The sequence below is a fragment of the Tupaia chinensis genome, unplaced genomic scaffold, assembly GCF_000334495.1.
Source record: "Tupaia chinensis unplaced genomic scaffold, TupChi_1.0 Scaffold000575_1, whole genome shotgun sequence".
Classification (NCBI taxonomy): domain Eukaryota; kingdom Metazoa; phylum Chordata; class Mammalia; order Scandentia; family Tupaiidae; genus Tupaia; species Tupaia belangeri.
The window spans coordinates 413,882-440,417 of record NW_006160089.1 but is presented as its reverse complement, the minus strand read 5'-3'; the positions used below and the strand labels follow the sequence as shown (position 1 = coordinate 440,417).

General features: G+C 38.4%; 1 protein-coding gene and 1 pseudogene across 4 annotated transcripts in view; both read left to right on the top strand.

The window, feature by feature from the left end:
• The first annotated feature begins 193 nt into the window (after positions 1 to 193).
• The window catches only part of LOC102482159 (roquin-2), a 66,361-nt gene continuing 40,018 nt past the window's right edge, over positions 194 to 26,536 (top strand). For all 4 annotated transcript variants that reach the window (XM_014591469.2, XM_014591468.2, XM_006158206.3 and 1 more), the window contains exons 1-5: positions 194 to 213; positions 10,026 to 10,323; positions 13,505 to 13,622; positions 19,107 to 19,340; positions 23,016 to 23,191. In XM_014591469.2, the coding sequence (XP_014446955.1) occupies positions 10,093 to 10,323; positions 13,505 to 13,622; positions 19,107 to 19,340; positions 23,016 to 23,191 (759 nt within the window). In that variant the 5' untranslated portion in view covers positions 194 to 213; positions 10,026 to 10,092. The remainder of the gene's footprint in view (positions 214 to 10,025; positions 10,324 to 13,504; positions 13,623 to 19,106; positions 19,341 to 23,015; positions 23,192 to 26,536) is intronic.
• On the top strand, positions 23,533 to 25,553 carry LOC114009625 (up-regulated during skeletal muscle growth protein 5 pseudogene; annotated as a pseudogene).

Genomic DNA, 26,536 nt, shown 5'->3' with positions numbered 1-26,536 from the left:
GGCCCCACCGGGGCCCCCGCAGGTAGGGCGAGGGCGGGCACGATGCGGCTGGAGCCCCAGCCTGGGTGCCGGGTCCCCGTTGGTCGGGCGGGAGACACGTCTCAGCCCGGGGGCCTGTGCGCTGTCGCCGCCGGTGCCCCCAGGGTTGGGAACTGAGGGCCGCACCTGACACTCGGACGGAACCCAGGGCCTGAGGAGGCCCTCCTCTCTCTGGTAGGGCTTTTTCGATGCGGAGCGACCGGCTCAAATGGCCACCTTCGTTCGACACTGGCGGAGGGGACGCCTCTGACCCCTAAGGAACCCACCCAAGCATAGGCCGGGTTTCCCTCTCCCTTTCCTACAGTAGTTAGTAGGAGGGGTTGGTGGAGGTTCTCAAAACCGAGTCCTCTCCTAGCGTTTCGGCCCTCGGGCTTCCGAGACCCTGGCGTAGGGCTGGTGGGAAAGATCGGAGTAGTAAATAGGGACCCCGGCCAAACAATGCCCTGGGAGGGCTTAGCCTCCCTTGGAGGGAGGTGGTCGGATCACAGTGGGTGCACAGGGTTTGTGACTCGGAGCAGTCGCAGGAGACACAGCCAGGGAATTCTGCTATGGCTTTCTTCTTTCCCTCTTTCATTTTTCCTTCTTGGGGAAGCCTCTTGAGGAGACTCTTCCACCATCTTAGAAGAATGGTAGAAGCATCTTTGTTTCTCAGAGAAGCAGCAGCTCTACTTTTCTCTGTCCCTAGCTTCTAGGGAGGGAGAAGATGAAGATAGCTGTCATTTCCATCCTTCAAATCACAGGGGAAGAGTTTAGGATGCTGGCAGATAGAGCCTGCACACCAAAATAGTCTCAAGTAATCACTGACACAAAGTAGATCTAATCTAGTGATTCCCAGTCTCTCAATGTTTTCATAACCACCTGGGTTCCCTCCTTAATACCCACTTCCCCCTTACCCAGGTCCCTTGTTTTTAATCTCTGCTTCACCCCCTCCGACTGTGATTAGGATGACTTTGTGTCTTAATTAAAGTGCTTCAGTAATTATTTTTTTTCCCATTTCTGTATTAGTGAAACTTTTGAGTTACAAAAGGAACTTTTGATTAATCTGAGAAAGCTAATACTGCTTCACCAAAGTGATAGAATTTCACCCAAAAGCAAAGAAGTTGTTTTTAGTAGATGAAGCCTTTGTATGATTACATGTACAAATTTAGTGAAGGCATTTTGCAACAATAAGAAGAGGTCCTGGATTCCTTGTTTTTACCTTTTGTCTGTTGGAAAAGCTACACCACTGTTCTAACCTCACATCCCTTTCTATGTTGTTTACTTCTGCATTTGATTCTTGAAGAAATGGAGGTTATTACAATACTGCTGAAGACTTTTCCAAAATTGCTATTTTTGTTGACTTAGAGATTTATATCTATTTCCCTCAAATTTTAGAGTTTGGACAATTACTGGAAGAACTAAATATTTTCAATCACGTTTGGAAAAAAAGATGTAGTAATTCAAATAGACTCTTCAAGGATTCTTGGAGGATTTCTTTGCAGTCAGGTTCATTAGAGGATCTTTTGAGTTACTCCTCATCTGCTATTACTGTTGTGTTAACCTGACATGTAAGACTTATGTCCTTTGTTCATATGATTTCATTAATTCACTTTCTGCTTTTTTGAGTTGTCTTCTAGTTAGGGAAAACCAACAAATTGTTTTTTGGCAAAGCATTTTCCTTTACTCTCTGAATTTTATTTACAAACAAATTCTGCATTGTATGTGAACGCTAAGAATGGTAAATAAACTTACTAAGAGCTGTAATAACCACTTACCGTTTCTGTTGGACTGGACTGAAGTTTCACTTTCAGTGATGGAAAAAATAAGCATGTAGTAAAATAACATTAGCTGAAAATTAAAAATAAATTGATGTTTTCTACCCAGTCTCATGAATTTTATAAGTTATAATTTCTATGATCAGATTTTCTAATTTTATGAACACTTTAAGTATTAAGTTTGATTTTTGCCTTAAATTATTTTTTTAAAAGAATTATTTTCATTTTTACTTTATTGTTAATATAATTTTAAAATTTGACCAGAGAGAGGTAGAGACAGGGAAAGTGAGAAAGCAAGCTGCCAGGCCCAGGACTCAAATCGTGGTCAGCCGTGTGAGAGTCCCACACCTTTAACCACCACACTACCTGCGGGCCCCTCACCTTAAATTCTTAATAAAAGTTAATTTTGAGTATTGCTTTGTAATCTTAAGTTCTCTAGAGTTGCTCTATCCAATACTGGCTAATAGCCCTGTGGGGCAGTTGAGGACTTGCAGTATGGCTAGTGTGAATAGAGATCTGCTATAATTATAAATAACACATCAGATTTCAAAGACTTAGTACAGAACTTTTTCAAATCAGTTTTTTTATATTGATTGCATGTTAACATATTTAGGATGAATTAAGTAAGATAAAATACATACTAAAATTAATTTCACCTATTTTCCTTCCTCTTTTTAAGTGTGATTACCAGAATATTTTAGATTATTCATGTACAGAGGCTTGCATTATGTTTCTGTTGGACATTGTTGTTCTAGAGCGGCACTACTCCTCCAAAATGTAATCTGAACAAAAGTAGACATATGAAAACCAAAAACTTCATGACAGAGTAGTATCTTACAAGGAGAATGATCAAAGGGCCATGGATACTTTGGCAATATGAAGGATAAAGTTATCCAGTGACAGTTATTTGAAAGGCAGAAATAAGTAATTAAATTTTGTCTCAAAAATAAGTATATTTCAAGTTTAGTTACCACAAAAGCAAAACTTTAATAGTTGTATTAGTTAAAATAGAAAGTTTATTTCCTGATTGCCCTATTAGAATACACCAAAAGTTTAATATTTAAAAACTTAGTTCAGTTCCTTAGTGGATCTAAGAACTGAAACTCAAATCATACACATTTCATAAGTTACAGTGGAATTTCATATAGTAGCAGTCTTTAGTCCTTTTTCTCCAGTTCTTTTAATATGTTTGGATGCTGAGTTTTAGAGTTTACAAAATTGTTTCCATTGATTTGTTTGTTTGGGTTAGGACCTAAACTGTACTTATGTTTTAAATATACTGTTAATTCCAGAACTAATTATTTTTAAATTTTCTAATTTGAAAAGTACTGTTACAGTTCATTTCAGTGGCTTTTATTCCTCACATGGATTAACTAAAATGGAAGCAATGGTTGTTTTAATTAATAGACCCAAGCCCTAATGTTTAAATGTTTATAAGGAGAACTGTAAAATACACACATATACACATAAATGTATGTATATTGTCATTGTAAAAATGGCTGTGATCGTCTCACACTGACTGCAGAATAAGGCAGATTAATAACAGAAAATCAGAGTACTTAGCTAATATGCAGTTTGCCTTTAATAAAGCAATTTGTAATTTGCGTCATATGAGAGATGTCTATTAATTTTCCCATTTTATGAGTTAGCACTCATAGTGAGAAACTCACAGCTAACTTACACTCAGAATTACTTAAGCGAAAATCTATTTAAGTCCTACTTCTAACTTAGCATTTCTCAGGTCTATGCTTTATCTTCTTCAGTTTTAATAACTAGTAATTAAAATGAACTAATTCAAACTATTAGAATACTTTTTTAAAATTGTATTTCACTTTATTTATTTATTTATTCATTTATTTTAATTTGACCAGAAAAGGACACAGCAAGTGAGTGAGGGAAAGTGAGAAAGCAAGTCACCAGTTCCAGTACTTGAACAGGGATTGGTCATGTGGGGAGACTAGCACCCTTAATCACCATGCCACCTATTGGCCCCCTATAATATTTTTCTTATGTAATCTCTTTAACTATACAGAATCCTGGAGGGTTTTTTTTTTTTTTTTTTTCCCATTTTTTTTTTTAACTTTATTTATTTATTTTTAACTTGACCAGAGAGGAACAGAGTGAGAGAGAGAGAAAGAAAGCTGCCAGTTCTGGGAATTGAACCATGGTCTGCCATGTGGTAATCCAGCGTCCTTAACCACCATGCCATCTGCCAGCCCTCTCCTGGAGGTTTTTAAATATGTTTTATCTCAATTTGAAATGGTTTGAGAGTATTCAGGATGAATACTTCAGTATTATAAATGTTAATAATTGGACTAACAGACTCATCACTATAAAATGTATTAGTGTAAGTCTAGAGTTGTACAAATTAATATATATTCTTAGCCCTCCATTATTCATTTATATGCTTTTAAAAAATAAGTTATAGAGATAATAGAATATTTACCATTTTTGCTAGTTACAAAAATATTTTCTAGTAAAAGTTTACAAAGTGCCTTCTTTAAGTTAAAGTATAGGGCCAGCTGGTGGTGTAGTGGTTAAGGTGGTAGATTCCCTTATGGTCAATTGTAGTTCAAGTTCTGGACCCAGTGACTTGAAACTCATGCTAGGTGCATGTGTACCCAAAATCTCAGGAGGAGAATGGAAGAGAAGGAATTACGGTGTGGCCATCTCCACTGGGTGGGTGATGTCTCACTTTCTGTCTCTGCCTCTCTGGTGAGCACATGTGACATATAGCAAAATCTCTCTAAAAAAAAAAGTAATAAAAGTCCAATTTTGTCATCACTAATTAAACATTTTAGTGAACTGTGTAAGTTCCATGTTTTTTTTTTTGGGGGAGAGGTTTTCGCTATAGGGCGCGTGTGCTCACCAGACAGACAGAAAGCGACATAGAGACAGAAAGCGAGAAATCACCCCCCAGAGGGGATGGTCACACTGCAATTCCTTCTCCTCCCTTCTCCTCTTGGGATCTTGGGCACACACGCACATGCGCCCGGCATGAGTTCTAGGCCACCAGGTCTGGGACGTGAACCGCAGTCGACTACGTGGGAGTCCAGCGACATAGTCATTATGCTAACTGCTGGTTTCCAGTTTTCATGTTTCTGATAAAGTTTTGTTTTAATTTGTCTTTATCTTAGTCAAAGAATCTAGAGTTAATTGGTAATAGTATTTAAGCAAACTTTTCTCTTTTTCAGAAGAGCTTTTTTGCTATAGGGTGTGTGCGTTCATTAGAGAGACAGAGAGGAACAGAGAGACAGAGAGGGATAGAGACAGAAAGTGAGACACCAGGGTGGGTGGGTGGCCACGCTGCAGTCCCTTCTCCATTCTCCTTTTGGGATTTTGAGCACAAGTGCATAGGTGCCCAATGTGAATTTTAAACCACCAGGTCCAGGATTGGAACTGCAGTCGGCTACATGGGAGTTCAGTGATGTAACCATTATGCCGTCTGCCAGTACCTTTATTTATTTTTTTAAAGAGAGATTGTTGCCATAGGGCTCGTACGCTTGCCAGAGAGACAGAAAAGGAGAAATTACCCTCAAGGAGGGATGACCGGGGTGCTATCCCTTCTCTTCCATTCTCATGTCGGCATTTTGCACCCACATGCACCCATCGCTGGGTCTGGACTTGAACCATGGTAGTCCAGCGACATAACTGTTATGCCATCTGCTGGTCCCTAAGCAAACATTTTTAATGACTTAAAATACATCTCATAAGGCAAAATTTAGTTGGTAATTTTGCTATCAGAAAATTAAAATCTGACACAGCAGGAGGAAAATTTGCATTTTTTCCCTTATATTTTAAAGGTTTTTAATTTGTTATAGAAATTAATTTCTCATGTATTAAAACCTGTGTTGTAAATACCTAAAAACATATATGGTATTATAACAAAACTGTCAAGTATATTCGGAATGGTTTGAAACATTTTAAAACTACATAATGGATGACAACATGAAAGATTAGCATTTTTTCTGTTTAGATGAAACTTGCTGGCTTTCCCCCCATAATAAAATTTAACGTAAAATATTTCAGGATGATCTTGGCAAAAATAAAGATATTAACGAAAAATACAAAAAGAATATTTGCTCTTTGTTTTTCTATTACCCAGTGACCTATGGTACTGTAAACCCAGAATTAACATTTCCAAACAGGTGGCCATTATGAAAAAAGTATATTTGGTCTTGTTTTGATAAATATTTTTATCAGTTTAAGTTATTAACTAAATTAGAATTCTCAGTAGTAGATCTAAGATAAAATTTGTTCTTCCTCAAAGGCCTTTTCTTTTATAATTCTGCAACCTAGAAAACTGAACATTAAAAATGTGAAATTGTGGTAATGTGGTGATTAAAGTATTGGACTTCCACATGGCTGACCTGGTGGCTTACTTTCTCACCTTCTTTGTCTTCTCTCTCTCTCTCTTTCTCTGGTGAGTGCATGTGTCCTATAGCGAATTAAAATAATAATAATAAATTAATATAATTATTTAAAAAAATACTAAATTGTTCTAGGAAATGATGTATTCACCTGCTTTGTAATCATTTCTGAAGTAAAAAACAAACTAACTGGCTTTTAGATTTCTGACATTAATAAATGTAAAAATGTGAGAGTAAAAGGTGTAAAATTATTACTTGTAAGATTTGGCTGGCTTACATATAAAAACACTAGATATTTTGCAGTACAGCTGTTTGAGAAAAAGTTTATGATTTTTTTACATTGCAAGCTCTGTAATTCATTTTACCAAGATACTTTCAAAATCTTTGTTTTTGTGAATATAGAAGCACAGTAGAGTCAATGGAGTGCTTCGTTTGTATGTTGGAATGATAAGGAATGGTTTTTGTTTTTTTTTTTAGAATTATTTTGTTTTAACTTTATTTATTATTATTATCATTATTATTTTCCAGTTTGATCAGAGAGAGACAGAGAGAAAGAGGAAGTTAGAAAGCAAGCCACCAGGTCCAAGACTTGAACCGTGGTCGGCCATGTGGGAGTCCAGCGCCTTTAACCACCATGCCACTTGCCGGCCCCATGGAATGCTTTTCATAGGATACTTTTCTGTCCTGGATCTAACTAACTTCTTAAACATATAATGTCTGTGGAATTAATATGTTTGGGTTGGTAAACATTCCTATGAAATGAAGTATTAGTTGTTTAATTGCACTATATCCCTAGATTTTTTTGCTCAGTAGAGAGCCTTTGTCCAATTTATGTAAATTTTGAATTGGAATATACAGAAAATTTGTGAAATGTGGAGTGTTCAAGTTAGACAGTATAGTTTTGATACTAAATCTTTTATTAAAAGTTATGGAACAGGGGGCCAGCAGGTGGCATGGTGGTTAATTTGCTGAACTCCCACATAAATGACCATGGTTTGAATCCCAGATCTGTTGTGATTAAACATCTGCTTGCGTGCCCAAAATCCAAACAAGAGAAAGGAAAAAAAGAAATTGCGATGTGGTCATCCCTCCTGGGGGATGATTCTCACTTTCCGTCTTCCTTTCTGGTGAGCAAACATGCCCTATGGCAAAAACCTAAAAAAATAAGAAAGTTAAGGAACAATCATTTTAATGATAGAGCAAACTGTAATTATAGCAAAGATAGAATGTATATTTTGCTTATTTTGTTGGAATTATTAGATGAGAATAATGTTTTATTCTTCTGTACCTTCCTCATTCAACCTGACAGTTTTTGGCACAAGATTATTACACGATAGCATATAATTTAGTCAGAAATGTTGTAGCAAATTACTGTAGGTTGAGGGTCCTTATTTCAAAAGTTTGGAGCCAGAAGTGTTTTGGACTGGGATTTTTTGGATTTTGGAATATTTGTGTATATATAATGAGATCTCTTGGGGTGGGGACCCAATTCTAAACATAACATTTATTTATGTTTCATGTATACCTTATACACATAGCCCAAATGTAATTTTTAATAAATTTTTTGTAGCATTTTGACTGTAACCTGTCACATGAGGTCAGCTGTGGAAGTTTTTATTTATGGTTCATATTGGTACTCAAAAAGTTGTATATTTTAGAACATTTGGGATTTTTCATCAGGGTTCCTCAACTTGTACAAGATTTTTAATACAGTATGTTTTTTTTCCCTCTGTTTTGTTTCGTTTCATTTCTTTTCTTTTCCTTTTTTTTTTGGAGAGGTGTTTTGCTATAGGATGTGTGTGCTCACCAGAAAGGCTTAGAGACAGAAAATGAGTAATCACCTCTCAGAGGGGGTGGCCACGCCACAGTCCCTTCTATGACCATTCTCCTCTCGGGATCTTGGGCGCACACGCACACACACACGTGCCCAGCGTGAGTTTAAGCCACTGGGTCTGAACCGCAGTCGACTACGAGTGCGCCGCCAGCCATTATGCCAACTACTGGCCCCTCTTTTTTTTTTTTTTTAAAGAGAGATTTTTGCTATAGGGTACATGTGCTTGCCAGAGAAACAAAGTGAGAAATCATCTCCCAGGGAGAACAGCCTCACTGCAATCCTTTATTTATCCCTCTATTCTCCTCTCAGGATTTTGGGCACACATGTACATGCCCCCTGTGTGAGTTTCAAGCCACTGGGTCCAGGACTTGAACCACAATCGGCTGGCAAGTCCAGCAATATAACCATTACACCATCTGCTGGTCCCTTTCTTTCATTTCTTAATTTGGCAGAGCGTACATATTTGTAAGAGGGTGGGTGGGGGGGTGGTGGTGGTCACATCCTAATCCTTTGTCTTCTATTTTGACCTCCTCTTAGGATTTTGGATGTGCACACGTGTCTGGTATGGTTTTCAAGCTGCTGAGGCTAGAATTTAAACCACACAGTGGGCCATGTGGGGTCCAACTCCCTTAACCACCAGGCCCAAGGGACAGCCCCAAGAAAGTATTTTCTTTGTTACACTTTGGCACTGTATTTTATGGTTATCATTCTTTCATTTGTGGACAAACAGTTCTGTCATCACAATCTTTTTCTTACTTGTTGATTTCCAATACCTCCATTAGCCTACTACTCAAGTCTTGACCAGATTACCTTTGAGGTGACAAGGCTATTTTCTCTACACTTTACCTCCCTATTGTTTGAATCAGTAGTTTTCAGATTTCACTAACTCTTAGGCCAAATATTAGTATGTTTTGGAATAGTGGTTACTTAAGGCAAACACCTAAAAAACAGTAACAACAAAAAGCTTCTAGTAGTCCAAAGTAGTTTTTTTTCCTAAAAAAGGAAAGGTAATTATGTATTTGATATGGTCATTTAAAAAAAAAAAACTAAAGAGCCATCAGTTGGTATAGTGGTTGAGGTGCTAGACTCCCTCCTCCCCCTTTTTTTTAGAGAGAGAGATTTTTGCTATAGGGCCTGTGTGCTTGCCAGAGAACCAGAGAGACAAAGTGAGAAATCACCCCCTCAGAGGAGATGGCCATGCCACAATCCCTTCTTCATTCTCCTCTTGGGATTTTGGGCACATATGCGCCCAGCATGAGTTTAAGCCACTGGGTCTGGGACTTGAACCACAGTTCACTAAGTGGGAGTTCAGCAACATAACCATTACACCATTTGCTCGTCCCAAGGCACTAGATTCCCACATATATGACCTCAGTTTGAGTCCTGGACCTGGGGGCTTGCTTTCTCACTCTCTTTCTCATCTCTCTTGTCTCTCTCTCTCTCTCTCTGGTGAGTACATATGCCTCTTAAGCAAATTAATAATAAAATTAAATAAATAAGTAATTAAAAAAATAACTAAAAGCTTTGGTGATTGTTCTGTGAGTAACCAATGTAAATAATAGGCTTAGTTTACAGGAACACTACTTCGATTTTGAATTTTACCAGAGGGTGCATGTGCTTTTTAGGGAGAGAAGAAAAGAGACAGAGGAAGCATCCCCCATGGGAGATGGTCATGCCACAGTCTCTTCTCCATTTCTCCCTTCTTTTGGCATTTTGGGCATGCATGCACACATGCCCAGTGTGTTTCTCAAGTGCTGGGTCCAAGACTGCATAGTCAGCCATTTGGGCTTTAGATGTCCCAACCATCATGCCATGGGCTGGCTGATAGGAATACTATTAGCATGTTGTTTCTGGGCAGAATTTTAGAAATTTAGTTAACTCAGCAAGTAGATTTCTTAAAACGATAATCTAAACATATTAAACTATTCCAGAAGTGTTTTTGATTCCGAATCTATGATAGTTGATTTTAGCAGCTTAAAAGGCAGATGTTGAATATGCGATTTATTCTTACTTTTTGTCCATTTCCAGCTTACAAAACACTACACAGCAAAATAATGATCTGCTAGACTGCTAACCCGAGCATCCAGCTTCCACAATGCCTGTGCAGGCAGCTCAATGGACAGAATTTCTGTCCTGTCCAATCTGCTATAATGAATTTGATGAGAATGTGCACAAACCCATCAGTTTAGGTTGTTCACACACCGTTTGCAAGACCTGCTTGAATAAACTTCACCGAAAAGCTTGTCCTTTTGATCAGACTGCCATCAACACAGACATTGATGTGCTTCCTGTCAACTTTGCACTTCTCCAGTTAGTTGGAGCCCAGGTATGCTTTCAAAATTTTACTAATTTGGTACAGATTATAATTTCCAACTTTATTTATTAAGAGGTATGTATGTCTGTTTGTTTGGTGATTGTCAAGACATAAAAAATAAGTTCTTACTGATTTTTATAATTTTAGTCTGCCAGAGCATTTCTTCAGGAAATGTCAGAAATCCTGTGTAAAACCATACATTTCATTATAATTACATTTTTTTCTTCAGTGTGATGGTGAAAATTTATGTATAGAAGTGATTTTGGTGGATAAGAAACATTTTTTTTAAAACCATACATACTTATTCATTAATTGATATGAAAAGAAATTTAGAGAGTTGTTTTTTTTGTTTGTTTGTTTGTTTTTTGTTTTTTGGCTATAGGGTGCGTGTGCTCACCAGACGACAGACGGAGAGACAGAAAGCGAGAAATCAACCCCCGGGGGGGTGGCCATGCCGCAATCCCTTCTCCTCCATTCTCCTCTCGGGATCTTGGGCTCGCACGCACACGTGCCTGGCGTGAGTTTAAGTCACCGGGTCCGGGACTCGAACTGCGGTTGACTGCGTGGGAGTCCAGTGGCATAGCCGTTACACTAACTGCTGGTCCCCACATGAAAAGAAATTTAATCAAAGGTTCGTCCAGAAACAACCAGCCAGCTGCAGCCCACAGCTGGAAAGTTTGTTTTTTTTTTTTTTTTTTTTTTTTTAACTTCACATGATTTAGGATTATATTATGAGAGAAAATAAAGTCTATCTAAGGATGTATATATGGAAAACCAGAATGTTAATAACATATTCTGTGGTTTTTTATACATAATATGTTACAGAATGAGTATTTCATGTTTATAGTCATTTTATGAAATTCAGAGTAATATCATAGACTTAAAATAACTTCCATTTAATGAAAATCTATTCTCTGTTAGATATGATAGTAGTATTCACCATCCGTTATTAATAATTCTTACTATAGCTCTTCAGGTAGTTATCCCCATTTTACAGATGAGAAAGATGATGAAATTCTGTACATCATGCACTACCTATTAAAGCAAGAAAGTAAGGATTTTTCTGATTTATTAGAAAATTCAGTGACCTAAAATACTTATTTATTTCTTTAAATTTTGATAGTTCAAATTTTCCTTCTAAAGCACAAAATCTATTTTCATTGTTTATCATCATGTTAGACACTCAAAGCTGCATCTGTAGTCCATCTAATGTGTCATTATTTAGTTGTCAGTATATTTTCCTTAGTGGAGCATAAAATGTTACCTCTTACAAACAAGAACACTTTGTATTTGATAAAACACCATTACTAGCTACCATTTATTTAGTGTCTGCTAGATCAGGTATTCTAAGTGTCTCCTTTGGTCTTTAAAATAGCCTACAGATCAATACAGTGTAACTTCTGTTACCTCTTCAACCTTATATCCTACTATTCTTTGTGCTTAAGCCATACTAGCCTCCTAGCCAGTTCTCAAATGTACCAAACATACTACCACCTGAAGACTTTTGTAGTGACTGTTACCTTTGCCTGGAATGTTCATCTTGTCTTTCAAGTGTTTGTTCAGATGTTCCAGTTCTCAAAGAAACCTATCCTGACCATGTACTTAAAATAGCAACCTTTGCCTAGGTTTCCCATTCCTTCTCATCTTTGCTGTATATTTTTTACTGATCACCTTCTAACATATTATAAATTTACTTACTGTGTTTTTAATTTATTGACTGTCCCTTTCTCCAGTAGAATGTAGGCCCCAGAATGGCAAGAAGTTTTATGTTTTGCTCACTGATAGATCCCTAGCACCTAAAACTGCACCTGGCACATAGTAAGCATTCCATAAATACAAATATTTATTGAATTAAATTGAACTTGTAAAATGGCACTAGGAAATAGGGGTTTTCATCTTCATTTTGCAAATACGGAAATTATGACTTGGGACACTTAAATAATTTACTCAGTATCCCTCATAAAGTGGAAGAGCTGTAATTTTTACCTGCCTTTTTAACTTTTGATTGTGGATACTATGTTTTACAGTGCTAATATTGGAACAAGAGGGGACAGACCATAATAAAGAGACTAAGTAAATAGAATAATATGTTAAGTGCTATGGGAGAAAAAATAAAAACTTTCTCTATTTTTTCTTTTTAATTTTTAAGACTTAAGAAAAATTGCAAAAAACAATATATAGAGAGAGATATATATAGAGAGAGAACCTGTATGTCTTTCCACAGCTTCCCCTATTTTTTTCATAATTATAGCAGTTATCAACTTCAAGAAATTTGTATTGGTATGATACTATTATCTACCTGATTATTTTTCTTCTCCTTTATTAATGTACCCACCTCTGCTATTGTGATATCCTTGGCTTTGGAAAGCTGTTTAACTTAAAAAAATTTTTTTAAGAATTATATAATTTAATTTTATTTATTTGTTTACATATTTATTTTAATTTCACCAGAGAAGAACAAAGAGAGAGAGAGAGAGAGAGAGAGAGAGAGAAGGAAAGTGAGAAAGCAAGCTGCCAGGTATGGGATTCAAATGTGGTTGGCCATGTGGGAATCCAATGCCCTTTTCATTTTTAGAGAGAGAGATTTTTGTTTTAGGGTGCGTGCACTCCCCAGAGAGACAGCGAGAAATCACCCCGCAGCAGGAGTGGCCACACGGCAATCTCTTTTCCACTCAGGATCGCGCGCGCGCGCACACACACACACACACACACACACACACACACACGTGCCTGGCCTGAGGTTGTTTTTTTTTTTTGAAGAGGTTTTTGCTATAGGGCGTGTGTGCTCGCCAGACAGAGACAGAGACAGAGATAGAAAGCGAGAAATCATCCCCCAGGGGGGATGGCCACGCCGTAATCCCTTCTCCTCCGTTCTCTTGGGATCTTGGGCACGCATACACATGCGCCCAGTCTGGCCTGAGTTTTGAGCCAAAGGGTGATCCGGTACTTGAACTGCCCTTGAATATATGGGAGTACAGCGACATAAACATTATGCCATCTGCTAGTCCCAGGAGTCCAGCGCCCTTAACCACCACCGTCACCTACCAGCCCGTTTGGCTTTAATTTTAATGAAATTATCTTGATGTACTATCTTTGTATTATCATTTTGTGCTTGCCAAGATTATTATTAAATATATAAATAATAGTTGTGTGAGTTGGGTAAATGTATTTTTGCGTTTTTTTCTTATTTTAGGTACCAGATCATCAGTCAATAAAGTTGAGTAATCTAGGTGAAAATAAACATTATGAAGTTGCAAAGAAATGCGTTGAGGATTTGGCACTCTACTTAAAACCACTAAGTGGAGGTAAAGGTATGTTCATAAAAAGCATTTTTATGGTAAATAGTACTTGGCAATACATGTACTTTGAAATACATTATGTGGATACCCTGTTAAATTGTTTTAGAGATAACTTGAAAAATTTTCTGATTAGGAACATTATATTGTACTTTTGTCTGAAAATAAGCTGTGTTGTTAACTTAGGAAATTATCAGACCCACTGCATATTGAAATAAATATTGTATTCATTGATTAAACTAGTAGTGTTATAGCAGAATATTAGTTTTTATAAATCCTATTAGGACAATTTTATGCATTTATTCAGTCATTCATTTAACTTTATTAGCACTTATGGTTAGATTCTTCATAAATGAGAAGATAGCATAACAAGTATAATAAATTATAGGTGACCATTGAACCAACAGGGAAGTTGAACCTTGTGCAGTTGAAATTTACACGTAACTTTTGATTCCCCTGAACTTAGCCACTATTAGAATACTATTGACTGGAAACCTTATTGATAATATAAACAACCAATTAACATGTATTTTGTATGTTTTATATATATTATATACCATATTCTTACAGTACCTTAAGCTAGTGGAAAAAAAATGTTAAGACAGTCATAATGAGGAAAAAATACATCTTAAGTGCTGTACAGCATTTTCCAGGATTTTTATTGGAAAAAATCCATGTGTAACTGGACCCATGCAGTTCAAACCTGTGTTGTTCAATAGCCAACTGTATGCATTTTAAAAATTTTTTTTTTTTTTTTTTTTTTTTTTTTTTTTTGAGAGAGATATTTTTGCTGTAGGGTACATGCACTCACTGGAGAGACAGAAAGTAATCACTCCCCAGGTTTCTTTTCTTGGGATTTTGGACATGCACATACATACACCTGGTTCAAGGTGCTGGGTCCGAGGCTAGAACTGTAGTTGGACACCTGAGAGTCCAACGCCTTAACCACTATGCCACCTGCTGGCCCCCACTACTATTATTATTTTTTCTTTTTTGAGAGGTTTTTGCTATAGGGCATGTGGGCTCGCCAGAAAGACAGAGAGAGACAGAAAACAAGAAGTCATCCTCCAGTGGGGATGGCCACGCCGCAGTCCCTTCTCCTCCATTCTCCTTTTGGGATTTTGGGCACGCACACACACGCGCCGGGCATAAGTTTAAGCCACTGGGTCCAGGACTTGAACCGCGGTTGACTATGTGGGAGTCCAGCGACATAGCCATTATGCTAACTGCTGGTCCTCCCCCATTACTATTTTAAAATTTGCTACAGGATACACATACACACACACACATATACACACACACACACACACGGTACACACACGTAAGCCACTGGGTCTAGGACTCATACTGCAGTTGACTATTCGGGAGTCTCATAATATAACCATTATGCCATTTGCTGGTTTCAAGGGCCAAATATATATATATATTTACATATATTATTATATTAAAAAATATATATATGTGTGTGTGTGTGTGTGTGACTGTTTATTTAGTTTTATTTGTTATTATTATTTATTTTTTTAATTTGACCAAAATGACAGAAAGAATGAGAGAAGGGGAAAGTGAGACAGCGAGCTGTTGGGTCCAGGACTCGAACCGTGGTTGGCCATGTGTGAGTTCAGTACCTTAACCGCCACACTACCTGCTGGCCCTGAGCCAACTATATTTTAAAAAGTGTAATTTTATGTGGCTGGCAGGTGGCATGGTGGTTAGAGCGCTGGACACTCACATGGCCAACTACAGTTAGAGTCCTGGACCTGGTGATTTGGTTTTCCAATTTCCCTGTCTCTCTCTGATCAAATTAAAAATAATGATAATAAATAAAATTTTTAGAGAAAAATATTAGACTTTTACTTATCACTGTATATCCAGTGACTAGCATATCTTAGTGTAATGAATAGTTGTTGAATGAATGGAGTATTCATTTTGTATTTGCTTTATGCTCTGCACTGTTAGATATTTTGTACATAGTGATTTTCTCGAGAAATTTACCTCATTTACTACATACATTTATTCATTCATTTATTGAACAGATATGTAAAGATCATGGACTATGTGCTAGGGATTCTTCTGGTGATTGTGATGTATTAGTAGGTCAGTCCGACAGATATCCCTGTTGTCAAAGCATTTACATTTTAGAAAAAGGAACAACTATAGTAAGCAATAAGAATAATGATAAAGCAAATTAAATACTGGGTTGTCAGAAAAGTCATAATGTATTTTTGTTCTATGCAATAGAACTTTTCCAATAACCCTATAGTATAAGCAATAATTGCTGTGAAAATTAAACAGAATATGGTTAGATCAGAGATATTAGAGTCAGGGGAGAAAGGCAGGTTGCAATTTTTAAAGAGTAACTAGTGTAGGCCTCGTTAATAAGACGTCTTCTGACTTTGAAATGAGGTGAAACGGTTAGCAAATAGGTCTGGAAAAAGAATGTTCTAGGCAGAGAGAATAGCCAGTACAGGGTCCCCAAGGCATGCCTAATGTATTCAGAGAAAAGCAAGAAAATAGTATTCCTAGAGGTTTATAAGTTAGGGTAAGAGCATTATGACATAGATGAGATGAAATGGCATGGCCAGGTGATCTAAAGACTTTTAGGCCATTTAAGAGCTTTTGGGGCCAGCAGGGGCATAGTGGTTGGGGTGCTGGACTCCCACATGGCTGACCCTGGTTCAAATCCTGGACCTGGTAATGTTTCTCATCTCCCCCTCCCCCCCCCACCCCCACCCCTTCTCTCTCTGTCTCTGCCTTTCTCTGGTGAGCAAATGTGACCTATAGCAAAATGTTTAAAAAATTAATAATAAATTAAATCATTTTTTAAAAAGGCATGAACTTTAACTCTTAGTAAAATAAGTGAATCATTGCAAGGTTTTGAGCAGAACAACATAATTGTTGTTTAAAGGATCACTCTGGCTACTGTGTTGAAATTCAGTATAGAGGGGCCAGCAGGTGGCATAGTGGGTAAGGTGCAGGACTCTCATGGGGTCAGTCATGGTTCAAGTCTCGGACGTGGGGGCTTGAAACTCAATGTCAGGCATGTTTGTGTGTGCACCCAAAATCCCAAGAGAAGAATGGAGGAGAAGGGATTACTGTGTGTCCATAGCCCCTGGGGCTTGATATCTCACTTACTTTCTCTCTGGTGAGCACGCTTCCCCTATAGCAGAACTCTCTCTCAAAAAAAGCAGTTTGGAAAGGCAAATATAGAAGCTCAGTGGTTAAGAAGTCATAAGGACAAGGGTGGTAACAGTGGAGGTGGTAAGAAGTGATCAGTCTAGATATATCTTCAAGGTAAAGCCAAAAGTATTTCCTAAATTACTGGATTTGGAGTATGAGAGAAAATGTAGAGTCAAATGTGACTCCTGAAGTTTTGGCCTGAGCACCTGGAAAGAAGGGTTGCCATTAATGTAAGGAATACTGTAGGTAGAGAGATTGAGCTCAGTTTTGGTTGTGGTAAATTTGAGATGTCTATTACTCACTTGGGTTCTGTTAAGTGAGAAGTGGATATAAGTCTTTTCTTAAGGATTGATGCCTAGGAGCTAAAACTTTGAGAGTCATTGACATATAATTGGTATTTAAACTGTGACACTGGATGTGATCATCTGAATAGTGAATGTAGATAGAGTATAGAGAAGAGTCTTTTTGACTGGGTATTGAGACCCTTTAAAATTAAGACTTCAGGGTAGGGGCCAGCAGGTGACATGGTGGTTAGGATACTGGATTCCCACATACCCATCCACTGTTCAAGTCCTGGACCTGGCAGCTTGCTTTCTCACTTTCTTTCTCTCTCTCTGGTCAAATTAAACAATAATAAATAAAATTAAATATTTAAGAAAAGATTGAGGATAAAAAGGAAGAAATTAGTAAAGAAGAATAAAATAAAGAAGAAAATCAAGAACATGGAAGGTTTTGGAAATCCAAAATTTAAAAGATGTTTAAACTACTTACAAAAGTAAAGAGTAATCTTCTGTGTTACATTTTTTTGGAAGGTCAAATAATATGAAGACTCAGAACCATTGGTTTAGCAAAGCAGAGTTAATTGTCTCGACAGTATCACTTGTTTTTGTTTGTTTATAAACTAGTGGTAAAAATTAAATTGGAGTTGGGGCTGACAGGTGGCTTGGTGGTTAAAGGCTCTGCATTCCTACATGGCCGACCGTGGTTCGAATCCTGGACCTGGCAGTTTGTTTTCTTGCTTTCCCTCTCTCTCTCTCTGTTTGGTTAAATTAAAATAATAATAATAATTAAAATAATAATAATAACAACAACAAATGGAATTAAATAATAAATTTTTTGGAGTGATTTTTTTTTTTTTGGTAAAGGGCATGTGGGCTCACCAGAGAAGACAGAAAGTGAGAAATCATTCCCCCAGGAGGGATGGCCATGCTGCATCCCATCTCCTCCATTCTTCTCTTGGGATTTTGGGCACGCACGCACATGCACCCTGCACAAGCCACTGGGTCCGGGACTTGAACCATGGTCGACTACATGGGAGTCCAGCGGCATAGCCATTACATCAACTAAATAAATAATTCTTAAAAAAAAAAATATTAAAGTGGAGAAGGTTTTAGAGATTTTGAAACAGGATCTGGAAATTGTAAATATCAACATTTCTGGAGGATTGACTATAAAAAGTAAAGAATAGGGTAGAACTGGTAGTGGAAAAAGGATCAATGAAAAGATTATTTTTAAGATGAATGAAGTAACAGCATAGTTATTCTTATTGTATGCTGACAGATATGATCAAGTAGATAGGGAAAAGTCGGTAATGTGGAAGCAGGGTAAATAGCTGGAGCAATGTCTTTTAGTAAGTCCAAAGAAGGAGGAGTAGCTAAGAACTTCCCATTAAGTACTTCTTTTTTTTCCTTTCTTTTTTTTAGAGGGATTTTTGCTATAAGGCTCAAGCTCACACCAGAGAGACAGAAAGAACATGAGAAATCACCTCTTGGGGGAAACGGCCTCACCACAACTCCCATCTCTTGAGATTTTGGGCATGCACACATGTGCCCAGCTTGAGTTTCAAGTCACCAGGTCTGGGACTCGAACATTAGTCAGTCATATGGGAGTTCAGCACCTTAACCACTGAGCCACATGCTGGCCCCACCATTAAGTACTTCTAAATGTCCGTTGTATAGTTTAAGATAGATAGATAGATTAATTAATTAATTAATTAATTAAAAACATTTAATGACTTTTACACAACTCAGAGAACAAGATACCTCTTGGGCCATCGGAAAAGTTAGAACATATTTTTCTGTTTTTCTACACAAAGTGCATCATGACTTTTCTGATGACCTAATAAATAAAATTTAAACTAAAATTTAGGCTCTTTAGTACTAGAGAACAGTAGTAAACAAAGACAGAATACTTATTGTTAAAAAAAGGAAAATATAAGGGACTGATTAGGAATGTGGCTTAATAATTAAATACAGATCATGAAACTTGAATTGTCTTTTTTACTGGAAAAAAAAAATTAGTTTTCTGTTTCTTTTTCTAAAGGTGTAGCTAGTTTGAACCAGAGTGCACTGAGCCGTCCAATGCAAAGGAAACTGGTGACACTTGTAAACTGTCAACTGGTGGAAGAAGAAGGTCGTGTAAGAGCCATGAGAGCTGCCCGTTCACTTGGAGAACGAACTGTAACAGAACTGATACTACAGCATCAGAACCCTCAGCAATTATCTGCCAATCTGTGGGCTGCCGTCAGGGCTCGAGGATGTCAGTTTCTAGGGCCAGGTAAGGTAGAGCACTGTCTTACTTTTCTTTTTGGCTGTCAGGGATTGAGGAATGCCAGTTTATGGAGCTAAGTAAGAACCTCCGAGTAAGAACCTCCAGGCTTAACACATCTTTTTGTTTGTTTATTTTTAAAGTGTGTATACTTTATTTTTTTTCCTATGAGCAAGAGAAGTATAGGGAAATACAGTACCCCCAGCAGCCCACAATCCATCCCCATCTTTAGTTATCTACAGCTCATGGGCATATGAGCAACTGCCATACTTAAGGAGGTCTCTTGATATAACCTTCTCATGTGGGTCAGTCTCAGAGCATTGTGTTTTGTTTTTTTGTTTGTTTTTTTTGAGAGTTTTTTTGCTATAGGGCGCATGTGCTCGCCAGACAGACAGAGAGAGAGAAAGCAAATCATCCTCCAGGGGGGATGGTCACGCCGCAATCCCTTCTCCTCCATTCTCCTCTTGGGATCTTGGGCACGCACGCACACGCGCCCTTTGTGAGTTTTAAGCCACTGGGTCCGGGACGTGAACCGCGGTCGACTACGTGGGAGTCCAGCGACATAACCATTACGCTAACTGCTGGTTCCCTCATAGCATTGTGTTTTACTAGTGTGCTACTGTCTGGCCTCTCAACTCTTCCTTATCATACAAATCTCAAATTAAAGATAAATCAGTTTATGTTAATCATAGTCTATATGATAAACAGTGCTTCAGTGTTTTAGAACAGGTTTCTCATTTAATTGTCAACTATTGTCAAGGTAGGTAACAAAATTACAATTTTTGTTTTGCGAGTTAGAAAGAGGCCTGATAATACATAGGTATTAATTAGAGGAAAGGTAAACCTTGTTCTTTTTTGCCTGAAGAAAAATAATAAATTCTTGATTGTTTTTAAATCTTAAAAAACAGAATTATCATGAAAAATAAAATCATCAGTGGATAATTCTTTTTGGTTAGTGCTATCTATGATCTTTTTTTTTTTTTTAAGAGATTTTTGCTGCATGGCATGTGTGCTCCTTGGAGAGAGACAGAGAAACAGAAAGTGAGAAATCACCCCACAGAGGGATGGCCACATTGCAGTCTTTTCTCCATTCTCTTCTTGGGATTTTGGGACCACACACCTGGCATGATCTTCAAGCTGCCCAGGTCTGGGACTCAACCATATTTGGCCATATGGGAATTTAGCACCTTAAATGCCATACCACCTGCTCACCCCCAAAGTGCCTTTTTAAAAAAAAAAAAAATTTGCCATAGGGCATGTGCCTGTGCTAAATAGAGAAAGAGAAAGGAAAGTGAGAAAGCTACTGGGCCAGCTGGTGGTATGATAGCAAAGATGACTATATCTGGGGCCAGGAAGTGGCATCGTGGTTAAGGTGCCAGACTGCCATGTGGTCTTCTATGGTTCGAATCCCAGACCCAGCAGCTTGAAACTCATGCCGGGCATGTATGCATGTATTCCCAAAACCCCAAGAGGAGAATGGAAGAAAGGGGTTGTGGTCTGGCCATCCCTCCTGGGGGGGATGATTTCTTAATTTCTCACTCTCTGGTAAGCATGTATGTCCTATAGCAAAAATCTCTCCAAAAAAAAAAAAAAAGACTAGATCCCACATGACTGCACAGTTCAAACCCTGGAGCCAGCAGCTTGAACATACTGGGTTTGAGTGCACGGTTGTATCTGTCTGTCTCTTTTTCTTCTCTCTACATGTTCCCTATAGCAAAAAGTTAAAGTTGAAAAATGCAGATCATTCATTTTATAGAAAATTTTATTTTTTAATTGCTAGAGGGCATGTACTCTCACCAGAGGTATAGCACTTCTCAGGGGAACGTTTTCCTCTCTTTCTCCCACCTATCAGAATTTGGTGCACAGGCAGGTACATATGCCTCACGTGTTCATCAAGTCACCAAAATTGAGACTTCTACTATAGTCAGCCATGTGGTATCTCATTTTCCATGCCTGGCACTTAACCACAAGGCTGATCCTAGAAAATTCTTGATTTCTTTTTTTTTTTCCTGACTTTCCCTCATGATTGCATTTAGATTATTCTCTGTACTTTTGACTATAACATCAGGGTGGGATTAGTGAGCGGTACATTTGTAAAGCTCAGTACTGCACAAGTCAATCCCACATGGAAGGTTCCTGGAACAAGTCTGGAGAGTTCCCTGTGTACTCCAGGAAACACTTTATCAGGAACTGGTGAAAGGTGGGGGTGGATTATAGCATCAAGACCTTGTTGGGCAATACATTCTTACTCTCTCTCTCTCTTGCTCATGGAAGAAATAGTAAATAAACTTTTTTCAATTGCCAGTTGTGCGTGTGTCTCACCAGAGAGCAAGCGAGCGAGACAGGTGGAGGGGAGAAAGCACTCCTCAGTGGGGTAGGGTCATGTGGAAATCTCTTTCCAGTTCTCTATCCTATTGGGATTTTAGGCATACAAACCCCTGGCACCCTGCATGTTTTTCAAGCTACTAGGACCAGGATTCGAACCACAGTCAGCAGTGTGGGATCATGGTCCCTGAACCATTGGGCTATGGGTCTGACCCAATAATAAATAAACTTTTAAAATATAAAGTAAATGCATTGCTTCCAGAGGCTATTTTTTTTTTTTAAGAGATTTTTGCTATAGGGAACGTGCGCTCGCCATAGACAGAAAGTGTGAAATCGCTCTCTGGGTGGTTGGCTACTCCACAATCCCTTCTCCATTCTCCCTTCTGGATCTTGGGCATGCATGCACACGTGCCTGGCATGAGTTTTAAGCCGCCAATCTGTTGAACTCATGGGAATCTAGTGATGTAACCATTAAGCCATCTACTGGTCCCGGTTAACATCATTTTTCATTATATACAAAATAGTTCTGGCAGGCAAAGTAATAGTTCCGTGTATAAAAACAGTCACCATCTATTGGATGGCTGCTATTTTGTTCTTTGCATATTACTAAGGAGAGAGACACTTTACTATAAAGTGCATGAGCTCTGCAGTGTGACAGACAGAAAACAAGAAATCACCCCCCTAGAGGGTTGACCATGCCACAATCCCTTCTCCATTCTCTTCTTGGGATTTTGGTTACACATGTACGCCTTGCGTGAGTTTCAAGCCACTGGGTCTGAGACTCAAACCGTAGTTGACTGTGTGTTGTCCAGTGACGTAACCATTAATGCCATCCTGCTGGTCCCATTTCTGAGTGTTTTCTCTTTTTTTAAAGAATTATTTTATTTAACTTTATCCATTTATTTTACTTTGACCAGAGAGGGACAGAGAGAGAAAGAGGTGGGGGCAGTGAAAAAGCAAGCCACCTGGTCCAGGACTTGAACTATGGTCAGCCATATGGGAGTCCAGCATCCTTAACCAAATACCATCTGCTGGCCCCTCTGAGTGTTTTATAAATGACTTTTTTGACTTTTTTGTCCTTAAAATTGTTGTCTGAGCTTTTAAACACCTATAGATAATATTTTTAAGGTCACTTGACTTGTGTTCTGATTGGTTATCTAGTAGGAAATAATATTTTTCTTTTACTTGATTACTTTTTACTTTAAACAGATTGTATTTGTATATTTGTAATGTTCTCTTTTTGTGCTAATTATGTACAGATATTGGGTAATGGGTCATTATGAATTAATTTTCAAATGATGATGGACATCCATAGGGTTCCTCTTTTATCATAAATTAATGTTTCTTTCATATTTCCAGCTATGCAAGAAGAGGCCTTAAAGTTGGTATTGCTGGCATTAGAAGATGGTTCTGCTCTCTCAAGGAAAGTTCTGGTACTTTTTGTTGTGCAAAGGCTAGAACCAAGATTTCCTCAGGCATCAAAAACAAGTATTGGTCATGTTGTGCAACTACTATATCGAGCTTCTTGTTTTAAGGTAAGCAGTAAGCAACTCCCTGAAGACTACAGACATGCATATGAGATAGAGGACCCTACTGGGTCATCAGAAAAGTCATAATGCATTTTCGGATAGAAAAAAATACATCATGGGGCCAGCAGGTGGCATGGTGGTTAAGGCACGGAATTCCTACATGACTGACTGTGGTTCAAGTCCTGGACCTGGCAGCTTTCTCTCTCTCTCTTTCTTTGGCAAAACTCATGTGAAAAAAATAATGATAAATAAATAAAATAAATAATTCTTTCAAGAAAAGTACTTCTTGACTTTCCCCACAACCCAATAGAATGTGTAACCCTCTCAAGAGACCTCACAAACGCAGAATGGTTATGTGAGTTGAGAGACAACTTTTTTTTTCCCTTCTGCCTTGATTGTATCTATGATACCACCTATTGGTAGTGCCTATTACTAACTATTGGCAGAATGTGAAGGTATCCATAACACAGAATAGAACATAGGGAAGAACTTTGGTACACTTGATTTTTTCCATGTAAAAGTGTAACAGTAGATAATAAAGTTAATTACAGAAACTAATTCATTTACATTTATCATTATAAAAGGAAGTCAGATACTACATTGAACGCTTCCTAAGACTAAGTAAATGCTATACCCCATTATTACTTTCCTTATTTCATTCTTTGAAGTAATTAGAGCCTATAAATGGCCTACATGTTGTCTTAAGGAAAAAAATAAAAATGGAGTGAAAAGTTAAGGAGATCACCCCTTTTTGGTTTTTGTTTGGTGGAAAAGGCAGGGAAGAAATCCCAAAACATTTTAAAATGTAGTTTCATTTTCAAATAGGCTAGCGAGTGGTGACAGGTACCAAGACAGATGGAAAACGGGCTGAATCCTAGAAATTTGTGTATATTACAAATATTTAGGTTGCTGGCTGTATCTCGAGAAAAGCCTAAGAACTTAGAAATAGTCCCATTGGCTTCTGTAATTATAATAGTATCATATTATATTGTAACATGTTATGAAAGTAAAACATCTAACTTTGAAGTAGAAGCTTATTTAGGTGGGACCGGCAAGTAGCATGATGGCTACATTGCTGGACTCCCATGTAGTCAACCACAGTTCAAGTCCCGGACCCAGTGGCTTAAACTCACACTGGGCCCGTGTGTGTGCATGCGCTAGATTCCAAGAGGAGAATGAAGGAGAACGAACTGTGGCGTGGTCATCCCCCTGGGGGGTGATTTCTCACTTTCTGGCTAGTGCACCCTATAAGCAAAAAAGTCTGCCAAAACAAAAAACAAAAAAGCTTCTTTGGGTTATTTTGTTGATTTTATAGCCCCAGGATAGAATCAGTACAGAGAGAAACAGGCTTCTATGACAGACTGTTTAGTTTGAGATAACAGGTCACTATTGATGGAAATGTGTTAAAATAAATTGACTTCCACTGATGAGGCTTTGTTGCTATGATAGTCATAGTATTAGATTTCATGTCTTTAGAGCAGCAATTGAACCTCAAACATTATTTTTTTAGGATTCTGCCATAGGGTGTGTGTGCTTTTCAGAGAGTGAGAGAGAAAGTAAGAAATTCCCCAGTAGGGCTGTCCACGCCATAATCCTTTCTTCTCCATTTTCTCCTCAGGATTTTGAACATGCATGCATACATGCTCATGATTTTCAAGCAGCTAGGTTCAAGTCTTCTGGTTGGTGATGTGGGAGTCCAGTGCCTTAACCACTATGCCACTTCCTGGTCCTCAAATATTATGTTTTTGGCTAAGCAAAGTACAGAGGTCATTTGTCATCCGGAAATGACTGACTAGTTTTTCATACTGTGTATCACTGACATAGTGGACGTTTTTCCTTATAGGTGTCTTACTGATTTGTGGTTTATGATGGTAGGACATCTATTTCCACTGCTAATACCTGATCTATTAATAATGCTAGTGGGGGGGGGGAACCAACAGATAGCACGATGTATATGTCACTGGACTCCCATGTAGTCGACCATGGTTCAAGTCCTGGAACCGGTGGCTTAAAACTCACACCAGGGTAGAGGTGGCTGCCTTTGTTGAAGGACACCATCTTGTGGTTTTGGAAGAAGGTTGAAATCATTGCAGATCCAGAAGCTGATGCCCAGTTCCAGTTCACTAGTATTGAAAAGTACTTTAGCTCTTATACTCTCACAGGTAGAATCAATTGTGTACTGGCAATGTACAGAGGCATTGTTTTGATGATCTTATACTTCAAGTTAAGATGTAAGAAAATTCCAGCTGTGAAAACAACATAAATGGAGTCAAATGTCCAAACTTCACCTAAGTTCCTACGCCTGGAGAAGCTAATGTTAGTTTATTATGTGATGCTCAATTTGTACAATAAATTATGAACCTGGAAAGAAAAAAAAAAAAAAAAAACCCAAACCAGGCATGTGTGCATGTATGCCCAAAATCCCTAGAGGAAAATGGAGGAGAAGGGATTGTGGTTTGGCCATCCCCTCTCTGGTGTGATTTCCCGCTTTCTGTCTTTCTGTCTCTTTCTGTTTCTTTGGCAAGTGCACGTGCCATGTAGGAAAAAAATATCTCTAAATAATAGTAATAATGCCAGTGGAGCCAGCAGGTTGTATGGTAGTTAAGGCACTGAACTCCCACATAGCTGACCTTGGTTCAAGTCCCAGATCTGGTAGTTTTGAACTCACAGCAGGCATGTGTGCATGCATGCCCAAAATCCTGAGCAGGGGAATGGAGGAGAAGGGATTTGGGCATGGCCCTCCCTCCTAGGGGATGATTTCTCACTTTCCCTCCTTTTCTCTCCTTGGTGAGCACACATGCCTTATAGCAAAAAACTAAAAAGAAAAAAAAAAGCAGCTAGTTTAGAAAGTGTTTTCAATTCTTCTCTCATTTTATCTTCACTACTCTATAGTTTAAAATGTTAAAAGCATAGGGTCAGCCCCATAGCCTAGTGGTTAAGGGAGGTGGATCCCACATGGCCAACTGTGATTGGAATCATTTTCCAGCAACTTGAAAAACACTTCGGTGCTTCCATGTTTAAAATCCTGACTGGAGGGAGAAATAGAGTAAGTGGGATTGCAGTGCGACCATGCCCTCCTGTTAGGGGATGTGTTCTTTTTCTCCCTCTTTCTCTGTCTTTCTGTTTCTCTGGCAACTACACATGCTCTCTTGCAACTTAAAAATCAAAAAGGTTAAAGCATAGGGAACCAGCAGTTAGCGTAATGGCTATGTCGCTGGATTCCCACGTAGTCGACCGTGGTTCGTGTCCCAGACCCGGTGGCTTAGAACTCACGCCGGGCGCATGTGCGTGCGTGCCCAAGATCCCGAGAGGAAAATGGAGGAGAAGGGATTGCGGCGTGACCATCCCCCC